Below are 15,968 nucleotides of genomic sequence, written 5' to 3' on the forward strand. Positions count from 1 at the left end.
ATGTTGTTACTTGTTGTGTTTGGGACAGGTGTCCTCATGAGTTAATATTTCCAGGTAGTATTTGCAATATCACTGGGACCTTTCCACTGGCAGAGAAAAAAAAAAAAAAAAAAAAAGAGCTAATTCATTTAGATAAGCATTACGATGAAATGTTTATCAACCATTTTTTTATATTGGGAAGAAATCTCTCTTCCTTTTCATAAGTACCCATCTTTGAAGCATAAGCACTTACAAGAATAATTAGATGATCCCAGAAAGGCCATAAGAGGAAATTAGCATCTCCTAGGTGATAAAATTTCAGGGAAGAGGCAGCCAAAGGCTGAAAGCAGGAAGGACACTGGTGGGAGCTATTAAAGAAATTTTCATTGTGATACATGCACCTTCTTTCCCTAGGATAAGTGGCTGTTTCTACCCCTGCTTCTCTCTGCCTCACAATCTTTTCTTCTCACACTTAGCCCTAATTCTCCTGTTTTTCTTCAATGCTGACATTTCCTTCTCTTTATTTAAATGTCCTCTCTCTCTCTGTTTTACAGCTTTATTCTTCACAAGTCTACTTATGCCACATGCAAAATATCCCCTAAACTAAGAGTGGAATAAGAATATGCCCTTTCAGCCCATCTTCACTGTTTTCTCTTGCTCAGTCATCACACTTGTACACATCTTGGCTAGCCATCCTGAAGCTTCTGAGAATTTGGACTACCTGGTGCAGAGCCTTCTTCAAGCAGGAGAACCTTGACAGTTGTTCTTCAGGCATTTCCATGTTATATGCAATTGATATCTACTTCAGCAAACGGATTTGGACACAATTTAAATGAAAATCTTGGTTTCCATGAAAAAGGGTGCCAGTCAAGGTCTTGCAGAACAATGCCCTTGGTGGGACCTAGCACCAAGCAGGTCAACAGATCCATTTGTTTCCCCAAGGAGTTAGCAGGATTTTCATGTATGCACATGCTTCCTACATCCTTTGTCTTTTGCCTCATTAATCACATGTCTGTATTTTCAAATATTTGAATACATTTCCCTTTTTTTATTGCAGTGCACATATTGTGGGTGAACACAGATGCTCATGACATAACTGTTCTGCCACCCCTTTCACTAGGGCCGTGATTTCACACAACGCTTTCAGCACATTATGATCTCCTCTGCTGCAAAGAATGAAAGCCAGTTCAAAGCTTTTTGTGTGTGTGTGTTTTCCCCTCAAAGGAAAGGAATGTTTGCAAACAAGCTCTAATTAGAAAGCAATGAGGGGTAACAGCTGCACATTGCCTGTGATAAGTTTGTGTTTCATTAAACAACAAAACTGCCAGAAAGCTTAGAATTATAAGCCATAAACCTAAAAATGCCTCATCACTTCCAAGTCTATTTTAGCTCAGATCTCATTATTTTCTACCTTCTTAATATATTGCTAAAGAAAAAGTCTTATCACTAAGCAGTGTTACAAGTGCAGAACACAACCCTGTGTTCTTTTTCAGACAAACTTGCCTTCTGCTTCAGCTCAGGGAGACCTACTATTCTAAATTTGTGCCTAATTTAAATTAATTTATTAATTAATAATTAATTAATCAATTAATACTTAATTAGTGCATAAATTCTGGATTGACTTTAAGATGATTTTTTGTTTACGGTTATTTATTTATTTACTTTTATTATTATTTACTTTTATTTATATAAAGAAAAAATTTAATTCAGAGCTGAAAACCTCCTTGAAATGAATTGATTTTCTTTCCTCACTGAAAGAATATACAAAAAACTTAAGCACTGACCTATTTTAACTACCGTCTAATGGCAGGTAAAATATGTTCAAATGAACCAAAGCAACTTTGAGTGGGACTTCTTAGAAATTTGGTAATTTATACGCATTTATATTCCTGCAACATATTTGAGTGAATGAAATAAAATATTGTGAGTTCATTGCTTTACTTTATTCACAGATCAACTCAAATTATTTAATCAGAAACTTGATGTTAATTTTCAGTCATATAATCAAAAGCCCAGAAGCTTAATCTTTTAAGACAAATGCTTGGGGAAAAACAAATAAATAGATGGAAAGATAGATAGATAAAATTAATTTTTAAAAAGACTAAATTATTCAAAGCTGCAGCTATTTTCCCAAATTATGAATCTGCCAGGTTGAACATGTGATTTCTGCACAGAGGTATACTCTTCTTTAGCTTTATTTTTTGAATTATCACAGACTGACCAGTTAGTTTAGCTTCCCGTTGCTGATAAACTACATAAGCCTGCAGCGTTTCTGAAATATTTTGCAATCAGAAATATCAGAAATTAGATGATTTATACAAAATAGTACAGATACGATTCAGCCCCAAATGCTGTATTCCAGTTGACCCCATGAATCCTTTTCACGGTGCCAGGGGTTGATCTACAATGTGACAGACTGCAGACATTGTCTGGCTGTTGGGTTATCTCATCCTGCCTGTCAAAGGGGACCAGGAGAAGGCCAGCTACTGATGGTTATTGACAGGAGGAAGCAGCCCCAAAGCTGTGGCCCATGAGATATTCCCTGATATGGATCCCATGAGGGCAGCTTGGCCAGAGATTGGCAACAGTATCTTCAGTTCTACCTTAAGTGGTTTATTCTGTATTCTAAAATGTAAAAAGCTTTTCATTTCATAAAGCAACGCTGAAAAGAAAATGAGCCTGTTCTCTACAACTAGAGGGAAAGGACATTGTTGTTGTTGTCTACTGCCTGTTGTAAGTGCATGAACCAGGACTCATGAATGAGTGCCCGTGCCCATTGAAACCCACCTACAGTCACCAGCAGTATTTCGCTAGGCAAGTGAATAATTGTGCACTCTCTGTGAACATTTGTTACTTCAACTCTGCTAAGACCAGTGCTAGGACAGGACTGTGGTTTTTGGAACAGGTTGCAAATGCCCTGGGGTGAAAGCCACATCACTGTCAGCATGGTTCACTGCTATTTGAAAATGCCAAGGCTTTTGCATACAAGATAGTCCTCCTTCTTTTCAAACATCTGCTTTTATCTGATACCAAGGGGGCTGAAAAGATGATTTATGTGGCTTTGGTAATGGCAGTTCGAGATATGGATGTTCCAAGAAACCTTGACATCAGATTCTTATAGGTAAAGTCCCCTACATGATTTCAAGATAACCTGAGCAACCACGTGTCATTTATTCATTTAAACAGAAATCGTTAATTAACTACTCATGCTACTCATGACTAATAATCTTGATTACAGTAATTTACGAGTGATTAACTTTTTTTTTTCATTTTCTGAATCATGTTAGTTTTGATTATTACTTGTCTTTTCTTTTTTTTTTTTTTTAATGTGGCTGTGAAGAGGCTTGATATTTTATCTAAATAGAGGCTTTGTGACAGTGTGTTCATAGGGAAGAATTCTTATTTTTTACAAGCAAATGTGCATATGAATGAGATTTGTGAAAATCAACTACTTATTCATTGAATCTATGTTGTGGTTTAACCCAGCCGGCAGCTAAACACCACACAGCCGTTCGCTCACCCTCTCCCCTCCCTCTATGGGATGGGGGAGAGAAATGGAAAAGTGAAGCCTGTGGGTTGAGATAAAGACAGTTTATTAAGACAGAAAAATATAATAATAATAACAATAATGATGATAATAGTACTACTACTACTAATGTGTATGAAACAAGTGATGCACAATGCAATTGCTCACCACCCGCTGACCAATGCCCAGCCTAACCCCGAGCAGTCTGGCTCCCCTCACCCCAGCTAGCCCCCCCTATATGTTGTTCAGCATGACCCCAAATGGTACGGAATACCCCTTTGGCCAGTTTGGGTCAGCTGTCCTGGCTCTGTCCCCTCCCAGCTCTTGCTGCACCCCCAGCCTGCCCGCTGGCAGGACAGAGCGAGAAGCTGAAAAGTCCTTGGCTTGGTGTAAGCACTGCTCTGCAACAATTAAAACATCAGCGTGTTATCAGCACTCTTCTCATCCTAATCCAAAACATAGCACTCTACCAGCTACTAGGAGGAAAATTAGTTCTGTCCTAACTGAAACCAGGATAACATAGTATGTGCATTTGGAAGTTGCTAAGATCTGTTAGTTTCTGTTCTAATTTTGATTAAAAATAAGGTTTTATCTTTCTCATGGAGTTGCACTTTGTTGTGACAAGGATGTGGGTCTTGCTGCAGCTTTTAGGATCAATCACATTTTTTCTAATTGGTGGCTGATTTATAAGGCACATTTCACAGCTAATTTCAAAGGCTTTGAAGCAACCTGTTCCATGGTAAATTTAACCTACATGCATTTTGATACATATCTGTTATTACATATTATTAGTAAATCCAAAAAGAATTTCTTCAGAAGTTTGTGAGGTTATAAACATATTGGAATGGAGGTATCTGAAACATGTGCCAAATCTTTAATAAGATGAGGATAAATTTTGGAAACTGGTAAATCATGACTAAAAGATATTAAGCATTTAAAAATCACTTGCTATAACTTCTCAGCCTATGGTAAACTGACCTATTCAGACTTTGAGTGTCTTCTGGGTTTGTCTTTAATTCTCTTTGGTAAATATCCAAGAAAATTATCTGGAAAATCTGATGGTTTTGTTTGTTTTAATTCTGTTCTCTAAATGTTTCTTCCTGATGCCAGATTAAGGTGCCCAAGATGAAAGTTACTTTTATTAGCTTGCTAGACAGGCAGGTGGTTCTGTAGCCAGAAGATAAAACAAAGACTTAGACTAGAAGCTGTGGAGGCTATCCATGCTCCAAACACATCATGTTTTCAGGAAGCAGCATTTGTTGACAATAGATAATGCCACCCTCTATACTGAGAACTAGAAGTTTGTTTAAAGAAAAAAAAATTATTCCCACAGTAGACATAAAATGCATTAGATGCACAGCCAAAACAAGTACAAAACATCAGTCAGTACTGCCCAGTACAAAGGCAAGGTGGCAGAAGGAGCTAAGGACTAAAACTAACTAGTATGCACATCCCTGTGAGATGTGTGAACATGAGTTGTCAGCCCCCTCTGTTGGATAGAGAGCTATTAACCATATAACAGCACAGTGTGCTCTCTGGCAGCGCCATACATCACGTCAGTGCCATATGTCATGTCATGCATGGTCTGGTCAGCCTTAGGGGCTGCTGTCCATGCCCAGCCATGACTACGTGACAGGTGATGAACAACAGCTCGGATTCCTTAGCACATACTCCTTAAGAAATGCTGCTTAACTGAGGTGCGAAGACCTCAGTAAAAACAGAAACAGTTGCAAATGTAAAAACAAAAGTGAACTCCGTCTATGTGTACTCAGACAAAGTTAACTCAGCCTAAACCTTGCTGCAAAGTGCAAGGGAACCTGGTCCTGGCCTAGGGCAGAAGGATTCCTGGGACAGGACTGCTTTAATCCACTGTGAACTTTCCAGTAAAGATAAAACCAGATAGTATGGGAGACCTCGTCTGGTGTAAGCTGGCAAGAAATGTGAAAGGGGACACCTCACAAAAACCTAGAGATTAGTGTTGATTTGTGACAGGTTGAAAGAAACAAGACTGGATTCCTCCTGCTGAAGGAAAGTGGAATTGCAAATGCTGTGCTGGAAACCTGAAATCTTCAGTAATCTCCAGCACAAGCTGCTAAGTATGAGCTCCTCTCAGTTGAATAAGAGCATAAGCTTAATTTCTTCAGGCTTCATGGGTGTTTGCTATTGTTCAACTGGAGCTACTTTCTGTGGCTTTCCTGTTTGCAGCTCAGTTCTGTGAACCACCCAGCAGAGGTTTCAGCAGCAAGTGATACTAGTGGCCAAGCAGTTTAGCCAAAAACTCTCAGCCATCCCTAAACCTTTGCCTACCCTGTGCTGCAGGGTAGTCAGATTTCTACCATGTGCTTTCACTGTAGTTAATAAAATGCAGAATTGCAGGGCATTTTGCTTCTCTGCTGCAAAACTCCTACCACAGTACCTGGCCCACACTGCACATAACCCAGAGGGGCTTGTGGGCAGGAACTCTAGCAAGCCACGGGGATCTGAGCCCCTATAACGAGGAAGACGTTTATCACCTTGTTTTTTCTTGGGTGTGTTGACATCCCACAAAACTTTTACAAAATTGCATTCAGTTTCAACAACCAAATTGATGGGTGCTTGTGAATATACAGCTTTCTGAATGTGGGATACAAGTACTACGGCATAGGAACATTCAGCCTTGCGCCTGTTACACAAAAAAGATGAGGCACTGATCTATTTATCTGCATGCAACTATGAGCATGAAAGCATTTGTCTTACAAAAGCAAACTGCTTATTGAAAGCAAGACTAGGTCTGATATTATATGTAGACACGTTTGAGTGTGTGTGCATATAAAACCCAGGTGTACATGTACTACCCAGCCCCTAATACTCATAAAGCAACCCACAGGGAAATTACATTGATATAACTGCCAGCCAGGGAGTTTTGCTCTGAGAACAGGCAGTAACCTCCAAATTGCAGCCATCAAAGTGTACCATAGACTGCAGTACAACAGTATCCCTCCAGCAGCAATCCCTCCAACTAGGCTATATTGACTTACCCTGTGCATGGCAATGGCAGCCATGTAAGAACTGTCATGTAAAATGAAAAACTATATTGCTCTGAGAGCAATCACTTAGCATAAAATGGAGAATAGTTGTAGAGGCAGCAGGATTTATCTGACTGTGGTGTTACTTGCAGTATAGTCTGTAAGCAAAGCCAGAGAGAAACAGTTTATAAGAAATATCTGTGGGACTATTACTATTTCCGATGTAATTTTAGGTATGCTATTTTTGCTCATTTCCCTCCACTGCCTCAGAGCTTAGTACAGCTTTGCCGCCTATGACTAGTCAAATTACCTAAGCAGCAAGTATGCAATGACCAAAATCCTAGCCAAAAATGAGTGATTTTTCTAATTTCTGCCTTAGCAGACTTCAAGCATTTGCAGGATGGCGGGGTTGGGCTGGCTATAACTTGAGTGAGCCCCACGTTTGGGTGGCTCATGATGTCAGGGGGATTGCTGGTTACACTGTGCTGCCCACAGACTGTGGACTCCAGGACTCTCTCTCCAGGACTTGGACCTGCAGTGGGCCCAGCTCCATGGGACAAATGACCATGGGTAGACTGGGGAGGCCCCAGGGACTGCTTGGGGCAGTTAAGGTCTGCTGCATCCCTCTGGGCCTGGTGGCAATGCCCTTTCACTTGCTACACAACCCATAAAGGAAGACGGTGTAAATGAAGTAAAGAGGTTATAGGGGATCACACATACAGTATCTGAACTGGAATTAACTGCTGGGTTATGGTTTCCACACTGTATCACTTCAGTGAATCTATGACATGGTCCTGGGCCCCTGCTTGAGTAGGAGTATTGGACCAAATGGACTTCAGAGGTCCTTCCAACCTCAGCCTTTCTGATATTACCCATCAGTAGCAGAGATAAGACTACTGTAAGGGAAATCCTTGCCTTTGGGAGATGAAACACCAACATTACTGGGCTGTGGAGTGTGAAGAGTCTCCTGTAGAACAGGAAGTAAGATATCCTTGCTGTCATTTAACTTACAAAGGTAAAAGGGGCCAAATTATTTGCAACCTCCTTTGCGGCCTTCCAGACAAAAAGTGTTAACAGCAGGATGCTATTCTTTGCATTTTAATATCATATGCCTATTTTTTCCATTTTTTCCCAATTTCTATCTGTGTTCAAAGCCTCAGCAAATTCATTGACATCTTTTGACAAGTGTCCATGACCTTCAGTGAGAACTGGATGAAACCCCCATAAAACTTATAGGCAAGTTTCATTACACCATTACAGATCACCAACACGGCTTTGAAATGTCCATTTGCTCCTTTATTTGCAGAGCTTTTACAAGACAGCTTTCCTTTGCTCAGCTAAGTGATACAGCTGTTGATCAATAACCAAGGCAACCACACTGAAGTGCTGTAGTTATTTATTTGTGCCTCTGAAAGATCTCAGAGTTTACAGCATTTAATACAATAACCAAAGAACCAGAGAAACCCTGCAGATTGTCACTTCCAAATGCCTGGCAAAAAAAGAGATCTTGAGAATATTTGGAAGGACATGGGAGAACAACAAGCTAACCACAGGCTTATTCAGAAACACACCAGGTACTTCTGGTATCAGAAGTTTACTGAAATCCACATCAAAATCACTGTGCTTTATTTGTTTGTTTCTTTTTTTTTTTTTTAATAGGTAATATACAAGCACTATATTTTTTTTAGAGAAATATAGTTATGCTCGTTACAATGAACAGTAATGCTTTTTTCAACAGACAGTTGTAATTCTTTCTTCAGCTGTGAAGAATGGTATCATGAACCAAGATCTGAGAAGAGATGATTTTGTTGATTTGAGCATGAAGAAAGGGAGGGAAAATAACCTAGAAGAAAAATGTAAATTATTTTTTTCACACTAACAATGTAAGATTAGCTGGAAAAAATATTTATCAGCTTATTATTTTAGATCTGAAAATTAAATTAGTTAAATATTTAGTAACAGTTAAAGTATATAGTATTGAAAAAAAAAAAAAGTCAAACTGACGCATTTGAACATTTCAAGTTTTTTTACTAGTTTTTCTCATTCAGTAGACATTTCATTAACTATCAGTCTGAATTTGAATTTTTCTGTGAATACACATTCAAAAATATTGTTTTATCCCAGTCACAATGGAAAAGATGAGTAGTACTTTCCCATCACACCAAAAAATAGGGTGAAATCCAATACAAATTGTGTTGTCTAAGAGGCAGTTTCCTACTAAAGATTAGTAAACATTTTATTTATACAAAAGGGAATATTTTCAACTTTCTCATAAACCTGTGGTGGTGTTAGTAAAGGAGTAAAGCTAGGACCTACTTTGTAAAGTTGGCAGTGTAAGGCAAAATCTAGTTCTAAAGCACAGCACAGTATCTATTAAATCTAGTAAAATTCTTGCCTTTCTTACGGCACTCTGTTATGGGAAACTGTTTCTTTTATCCAGTCAATATAGTTTTTAGTCAGTCGTGTGTAAACTCCAGGCAAGTGTCCTCTAGGTCCTTTTTCACAATTTTCTCCAAAAGAAACAATCCCACTGTAGTGACCACAACAGATGAGCGGCCCACCAGAGTCTCCCTGAATGAAAAAAAAAAAAAAAAAGAAGAAAAAAAGAGAGCTATATGTTGTGTTTGCTTCTATCAAGAGGAAAAAATGATAAAATAAAATAAAATAAAATTTAATAAAATAAAATAATTTTTATTTTTAATTTAAAGTTTTAATGAAATTTTAATTAAAAATAATATTTAATTTAATAAATTTAAATAAAATAAATGATGTGTAAACACATCATTTTGGAAACATTGCTTCTGACCTGTTCTAACCTATGAAATGCATCAGATGGCATAGGGCACTTCAGGGGAGTTGGGTGAGGTATGAGGTGTGTGGATGCTTGTAAAGCCTGATGGAGTCTTTGGTGTAAATGTCGTAGACCAGTACAGTGCTATTATAATCTCATTTCATTTTTTTTCAGTTTGTCTTTTTTATTGTTGTTATAAATTGAATTACACTTCCGTAGCAACTGGCCTTTCTGGATTATCATAGAATCATAAAATCATAGAATTAGGCACAGAAAATGTCAAAAGGAAGATCTAACCAGAAATTTTGAATGTACAGTTAAATTTGTACTGTTTGGATGGGGACATCTGGAAAGGATCAGATGATTCAGACTGAAAGTTCTTCTGTCCATCAGGTACAAGTGGATTCTAAGGAGAACAGCTTGAAGAAATGCACCTGAATTCAACTGAGGTAATTCCCAGGCTCAAAGTCCCATACTCTAGATCTTGTTTTGTACAGTGACCAAAACTACCCAAAGTTTTAACACTGCTTTTTCGCAGCACTAAAATGTCTTATAAATGTTTTTAAATCCTCTATTAATCTGGTCAGTTTGCAAAGTGTCTAATGCTGCTTTGTTCCTGGTGAAAAGGAACAACTGTTAAAAGCACATCCCCTCATCTTCGTAACTGCTTCTTACTTGGCAAGCATCGCTCCTTCGAAACTTCTTTCTCCCGCTAGCACACAACATGTTGCTGGTTATTTTCACTTTTTTTTTAATATACTGTTTTTCACAAATTTTTCTATCAACAATTTTAATAGTTGTTTCCCGAAGACATTCTGATGGCTTTCCTGAAGATGTGACTCCCCATCCAGCCACCGTGCACTCTGTGCCATGTTTGATATCTTCAACACATTCAGGCAGATGCAAAGGTTGCACATATTTATTCAGATTTGCCACACGATCCAGCTGGAGAAAAAACAAATAAATAAATAAATAAAAATGCTTTTTCATGCAGAGAGGAAGGAAGATATATATCACTAATTCAGTGGGCTAAATAGTCTATTTTTATATTTTTACCAGCATTTTCTCTCCTAATAAACCACTTTTCAATATTTAGGAACTGATTCTGAACTTGCTTGCACTTCTGTGGATCCAGAAGTACTTTCCTTATGTCTGTATAGCAATTCTGTAACCACGGCAGCATTAATGAGTTCACACCCAGATTTCCCATTGATTACAGCAGGAAATTAAAAAACTATGCAGGTTTCCTTGTTAGATCTGTGTCCTGTTCAAGAACCTAACATGCCACTGAACTGCTGTGTTGAAATCAGAGCCTGGTGTTTTGCTGACATGCAGACAATTGAAATGGACCAAATAACAAAGATGTAAATAAAAGTCATAAGCAATTAGACGTGACAGCAGAGACCTAAACTGTGAAAAAGTAGGTCTTGAAGTCTTTAGACTGACAGGCTTTTCCTCTGAGAGACTCAAAAGCGCTTAAATGATTCAAACCTTATGTGTTTTGTTGGCCTTTATGTGACAGATTCATCCTTCAGCATAGGCCAATTAAAGTCTGTAAATGCAAACATAACAAAACATGATCGCATATCCTCAACACATTTACTAAGGACTCGCAGCTACAGAACTAAGCTTATTTTCTGTTTTACACATGATCACTACACCACGACTGATTTCACAGGTGCTTACATGTTTTGCTGAATGGTTGTCAGGTAAATAATTCTGGCTTTATACATTATTTTTTTCAAAGGAACTACAACAAATCAGATGTTTATCTCCCTCCAAAAACATGGATTATTGTGTCATATGCTGGTGGAAATTTCCAAAGATAGAAAGTTTATCGCTAGTCACTTAACACTCCACCACAGCAGAACTGTAGTAATGGGAGGTGAGCCCTGGTGCTACCACTATCCCTGTTACTATGTCAAATTCAAACCATGGATGTTATGCTATTTTCATCATTCTGGAACAGAGCTGTAACTTTCTGCTCTAGAAATAACATTTTCTAGGGATCCATTTTGGTATAGTGTTCATGCTCATCAAATAACTTGGGGTTTCTGATAAGCTGGTGGTGGACAGAGGCGCAGCCAGTGAAATGAAACTGCCTGTCTTTGCACTGAAGTAGATGAAGAATTGTTACTGACATCTGAGGGAAGGGGCTTCTCATACTTGGACAGCGATAAGTCACTGAGGACACAAACGGCTGTAAATGCACCAGCTAGTTTCAGAAAAAGACATTGCTAGTTTCTTTCCTGTGTCATTACACCAAACTGGTAATAACATCTAACTATGAGAAATCAGGTTCAAGTCATCAGATCTTTTTCCATATAATTCCACCAATTATTTCAGAAGAGTGGTAATATTCTTAATATGGTGCACTGTATTAAGAGCTGTAGTACTCTTAGTATCAGTTACTTTAAATATACATCTTGTCTTTCCTGTTAAAATAATTCTTGATTAACAGAACATAATATTAAAACATAGCCTGAATATAAGTCCATATGTGGTTTCTTAGGCATTGTACAGAAGTCATGACATTTCTAAAGATATAGCAAGATGATCACAGAATCATAGAACAGCTGAGGTTGGAAGGGACCTCTGAAGATTGTCAAATCCAAATACCCTTCAAGCAGGATCACCTAGAGGACGTTGAGCAGGAACAGCGGGATTTGAGTACCTCCAGAGAAGGAGACTCCACAGCCTTTCTGAGCAACCTGTGCTCTGTCACCCTCACAGTAAAGAAGTGCCCCCCCTTATATTCAGCTGGAACCTCCTGTGCTTCAGTTTGTGCCCATTGCCTCTTGTCCTGTCTCTGGGCACAACTTAAAAGAGTCTAGCCCCATCTACTCAACACCCTCCCCTCAGATATTTATACACTTTGATGAGGTCTCCCCTCAGTCTTCTCTTTTCCAGGCTAAACAGGCCCAGCCCTCTCAGCCTGTCCTTGTCCAACAGGTGCTCTAGTCCACTCATCATCTTCATAGTCCTCTTCTGGACTCACTCCAGTAGCTCCATGTCCCTCTTGTTCTGGGGAACCCAGAACTGAACACAGTACTCCAGGTGGGGCCTCACCAGGGCTGAGTAGAGGGGGAGGATCAACTCCCTTGGTCTGCTGGCAGCACTCTTCCAAATGCAGCCCAGGATCCCATCAGCCTTCTTGGCCACAAGGGCACAGTGCTGGCTCATGGTCAGCCTGCTGTCCAGTAGGACTCCCAGGTCTCTCTCTGCAGAGCTGCTCTCCAGCAGGCCAGCCCCCAGCCTGTACTGGTGCTTGGGGTTATTCCTCCCGACATGAAGGACCCTGCACTTGCCTTTACTGAACTTCATGGAGTTCCACTTAGCCCATCTCTCTATCCTGTCCATGTCCCTCTGAATGGCAGCACAGCCCTCTGGGGTATCAGCCACTCATCCCAGCTTTGTGTTATCAGCAAGCTTGCTGAGGGTGCACTCTGTTCCATCATCCAGGTCATAGATGAATAAACTGAACAAGTGTGGACCCAGTACTGACCCCTGGGGGACACCACTAGCCTCCAAGTAGACTTTTCACTGTCCTCCTTGGTGGCTTTGGACTGGCCCTGAAACTGATGGTACAGGAATCCATTCCTCCAGAACCATTTTGACCATCTACAGATTTTCTGTACAGACACTGGACACCCTATTCAAAACACCCATGGCTGACTCCATGTGAATCTGAGTGCTGCATTAATGGAGTTCTCACTGCAGGCATACACGGGGCATGAGCTAGGATGAGCCAGGAGCCGGTACTCAGCAAATCCCTGTTCCACACAGGCATCCAGGATGATGGTGTCAGCTAACACCTTTCCATGCCTCATTCTACAGCATCCTGAGCCTTTTTCACTGTGTGACCACTCTGTGCTCCTAGAACTGAATTCTTCTATGTCTTTATTATCTGGACTTATACTTTATGTGGACACACAAAATAAAGAATATGTTTCATCCCCATTTTCACTCAGTCCAGCACAATGTATCCCCTCGGAGTACAGCTGTGGCCCAGACTCTATTGTATACATCACTTCAGTACCGCCTTTGATAACTGACAAAATGTGATTTGGGTTTTCAGAAGGGTTGCAGCAGTGAGTACATAAAAACGAGTTTTACAACTGAATGATCTTGAAATGTCATTGTTGCTCAGCCTACCACTGATCCTGTAACCTTATCTAGATTAGTAGAACCAAAAGCAGAGTTTTCTGAGATGTTGTTAAAACAATATACTCTAATATCAAAGAATAGCCAAAATGATCATCAGCAATATTCATTTTGTAATAATAATAAAAAAATAATAATAATTAACAGTACCTTGAGGAGCATTATATCATTTGTCTTGGAAGACTTGTTAAACTGGGGATGACAAAATATATTCATAATCTTAAATATCTGCTGTTCTTTTTCATGTATGGATGCTCGGTGGGCTCCAAGAACAACTCTGAATTCTTCTTTTTTCAGTCTAAAATTTAATGAAAGTACAGGAAGATATGGTCACTACTGGAACGGAGAGCAACATCTCTCAAGATAATCAAAAGCTGTGTAACACAATTAACAATTCCATTTTACAACAACTTATTTAAAAATATGGAAAGATACTGTTCATTTTGATAGCTTGACATGAGCTTGTGTTTTCCTCTACAAAGTAGCATTTCTTTACCTTGAATATCATTTAGTAAAATAACTGCATGATAGCTGACCTTCAAAGGATTCCAGAGTTTTGAATTAATGTCACAGAAAAGCTTACTGACTTTTTAGGAAAAGTGTCTTGCACAAGGATTGCTGTGGATTGCCAGTGGATTTATGATCTAATCTTGCAAAGGATTGAAACATGTCTGGCTAATAACACAGAGGTTGTCTTACTGGCATCAGAGTGATGTCAATACACACATCAACACTCAGTATTCATGCTTAACATTATACATGAAGGTAAGTGTGAACATCTTTAATATTAATAATACTTTTGTCCTCAACTTCACCAAATGCAGCTCAGCCCAGAAGAAGAATGGGTGTTGCCTACTTCAAGACACCCCTGAAGAATATTACAAAGTAAGACTGACAAAACCCACAGAAAGTTATACATCCAGTTTCTGAGGACAGCTAGTAAAAGTCAAGCAACTCATAAATCTCCCTCTCTCCTAAGATCTCTGAGTGTCATCAGAAACCCATTTATGCATGTATGTCTTTCTTGCTCTTGCCCTTCTCAACTTAATGCAGCCCAGTAAGAAGATGCTGCCAGAAGACACACTACTGGGTTCCTGTGCTTCATTTTCAGAATACAAACTCAGTACACACAGGACAACTCTTTCAAGACAGAATAAAGACTTTATCAAACAAAAAAAAAAAAAAAAAAAAAAAAAAAAAAAAGTTATTTTCTTCATTCTAGCTGTATGTCCCAGTGAAAGATATAATTTATTTATTTGTATGTAAATTTTTGCTTGTGAAAATGACTGCAGCCATGGGGTATCCAACCTGGGGAAGGGATGCTTGCACCCACATTTGAATAGTCAAAAGGACATGGCTTCTTGTCATAGTCACAGCTCTGGCATTTAGTTTTTGTGCACCCAGACAGGGCATTTACAGTGAAGGGAACAGTGGTTACATCTAATTCGGCTTCATCTCAGGGTGTTCTAGGCTTAGTCCCAGGCACAGTGGTAAGTTATATACGCTTTGCAATATATCCCCCTCTCTCAGACACTGCTGTTTCAAGTGAATAATGCATTGGGTCTGTTAACAGCACAGTCAGTGTCCTGCAGCACTAGCTAATCTGACTAGTGAAGGAAACAGTCCTCAATGCAGATCAGTAGTTAAGAAACAACTTAAAGCGGGATGAAAAGAGAGAGAATTGCAGCTTTACCAATCCTTCAATATCCACCTTTCGTCACTTACAGGCTTGCACACCATGCCCCACCTCTGCGAAGCGTTGTGACTGCCGCAGCATAAGACACTTACGTACAGTGCGCTGCTGTCAAAACCCACTGGTCACCCACCAGAGCTCCTCCACACACAGTTGAATTCTTTTTCTGGATGGCAGCCATGTAGGGCCGGGAATGGGGAGGCACAGGGTGTCCTCCGATAATGTCACTGCAGCCATCTGAAATGCAAACGAAGGGTAATTTATTACTTACGTGTTATCCAGATGAAGTGGGAATCTGGATATTTTTATCCTTAGAGGACCACTTACATCTCAGAGGTAGGATAACAGCAATTAGAGAGAGAAGAAGAGCTAACAGCTGGCTGGTCATAGCTGTTACTTCTTACTCATGAGAGCATTGTAAATTACAGTACTGTCTTTCTATTTAAATGTTCTCTACAGGATATGGTGGTTAGTACGTTTTATAAAAAGCACTCTCTTGAAGTTTCTTTACTTCCTTAATAGTGCATTGTGTTAACTGCAGCTCAGTTTCTTTAGGTTCTTTCTTTGGGTTTCTTTAAAACCTGTATATTCCTTGAATCCCCACCACTCATCAATTCACATCTCACAGGAACTTCAGCAGACCTCCATGTGTCTGACACCAGAAAATAAATTACTAAGACAATTCCTGAGCATTATATGGGATGAATGTGTAATAAAACTGTAGCATGACAGTTAATTCAACAACTCTTGCAACTCTAAAGAAAGGCAAGTGAACAAATGAGAGAACAAACAAAGGGACAACCTGAAAAG

At 39.4% G+C, this 15,968-nt stretch overlaps 1 protein-coding gene across 1 annotated transcript; it reads right to left on the reverse strand.

The window, feature by feature from the left end:
• Positions 1-8,910: 8,910 nt before the first annotated feature.
• Positions 8,911-15,546, reverse strand: LOC116500521 (granzyme A-like). The gene is made up of 5 exons (XM_032205590.1): positions 15,486-15,546; positions 15,254-15,395; positions 13,616-13,763; positions 9,977-10,246; positions 8,911-9,081 (listed from the first exon to the last, which is right to left on the reverse strand). Exons 1-5 carry the CDS (start codon positions 15,544-15,546, stop codon positions 8,911-8,913), a joined length of 792 nt encoding a protein of 263 aa, XP_032061481.1.
• Between the last annotated feature and the right edge of the window lie 422 nt (positions 15,547-15,968).

Source organism: Aythya fuligula, chromosome Z (genome assembly GCF_009819795.1).
Source record: "Aythya fuligula isolate bAytFul2 chromosome Z, bAytFul2.pri, whole genome shotgun sequence".
NCBI classification, from domain to species: Eukaryota; Metazoa; Chordata; class Aves; order Anseriformes; family Anatidae; genus Aythya; species Aythya fuligula.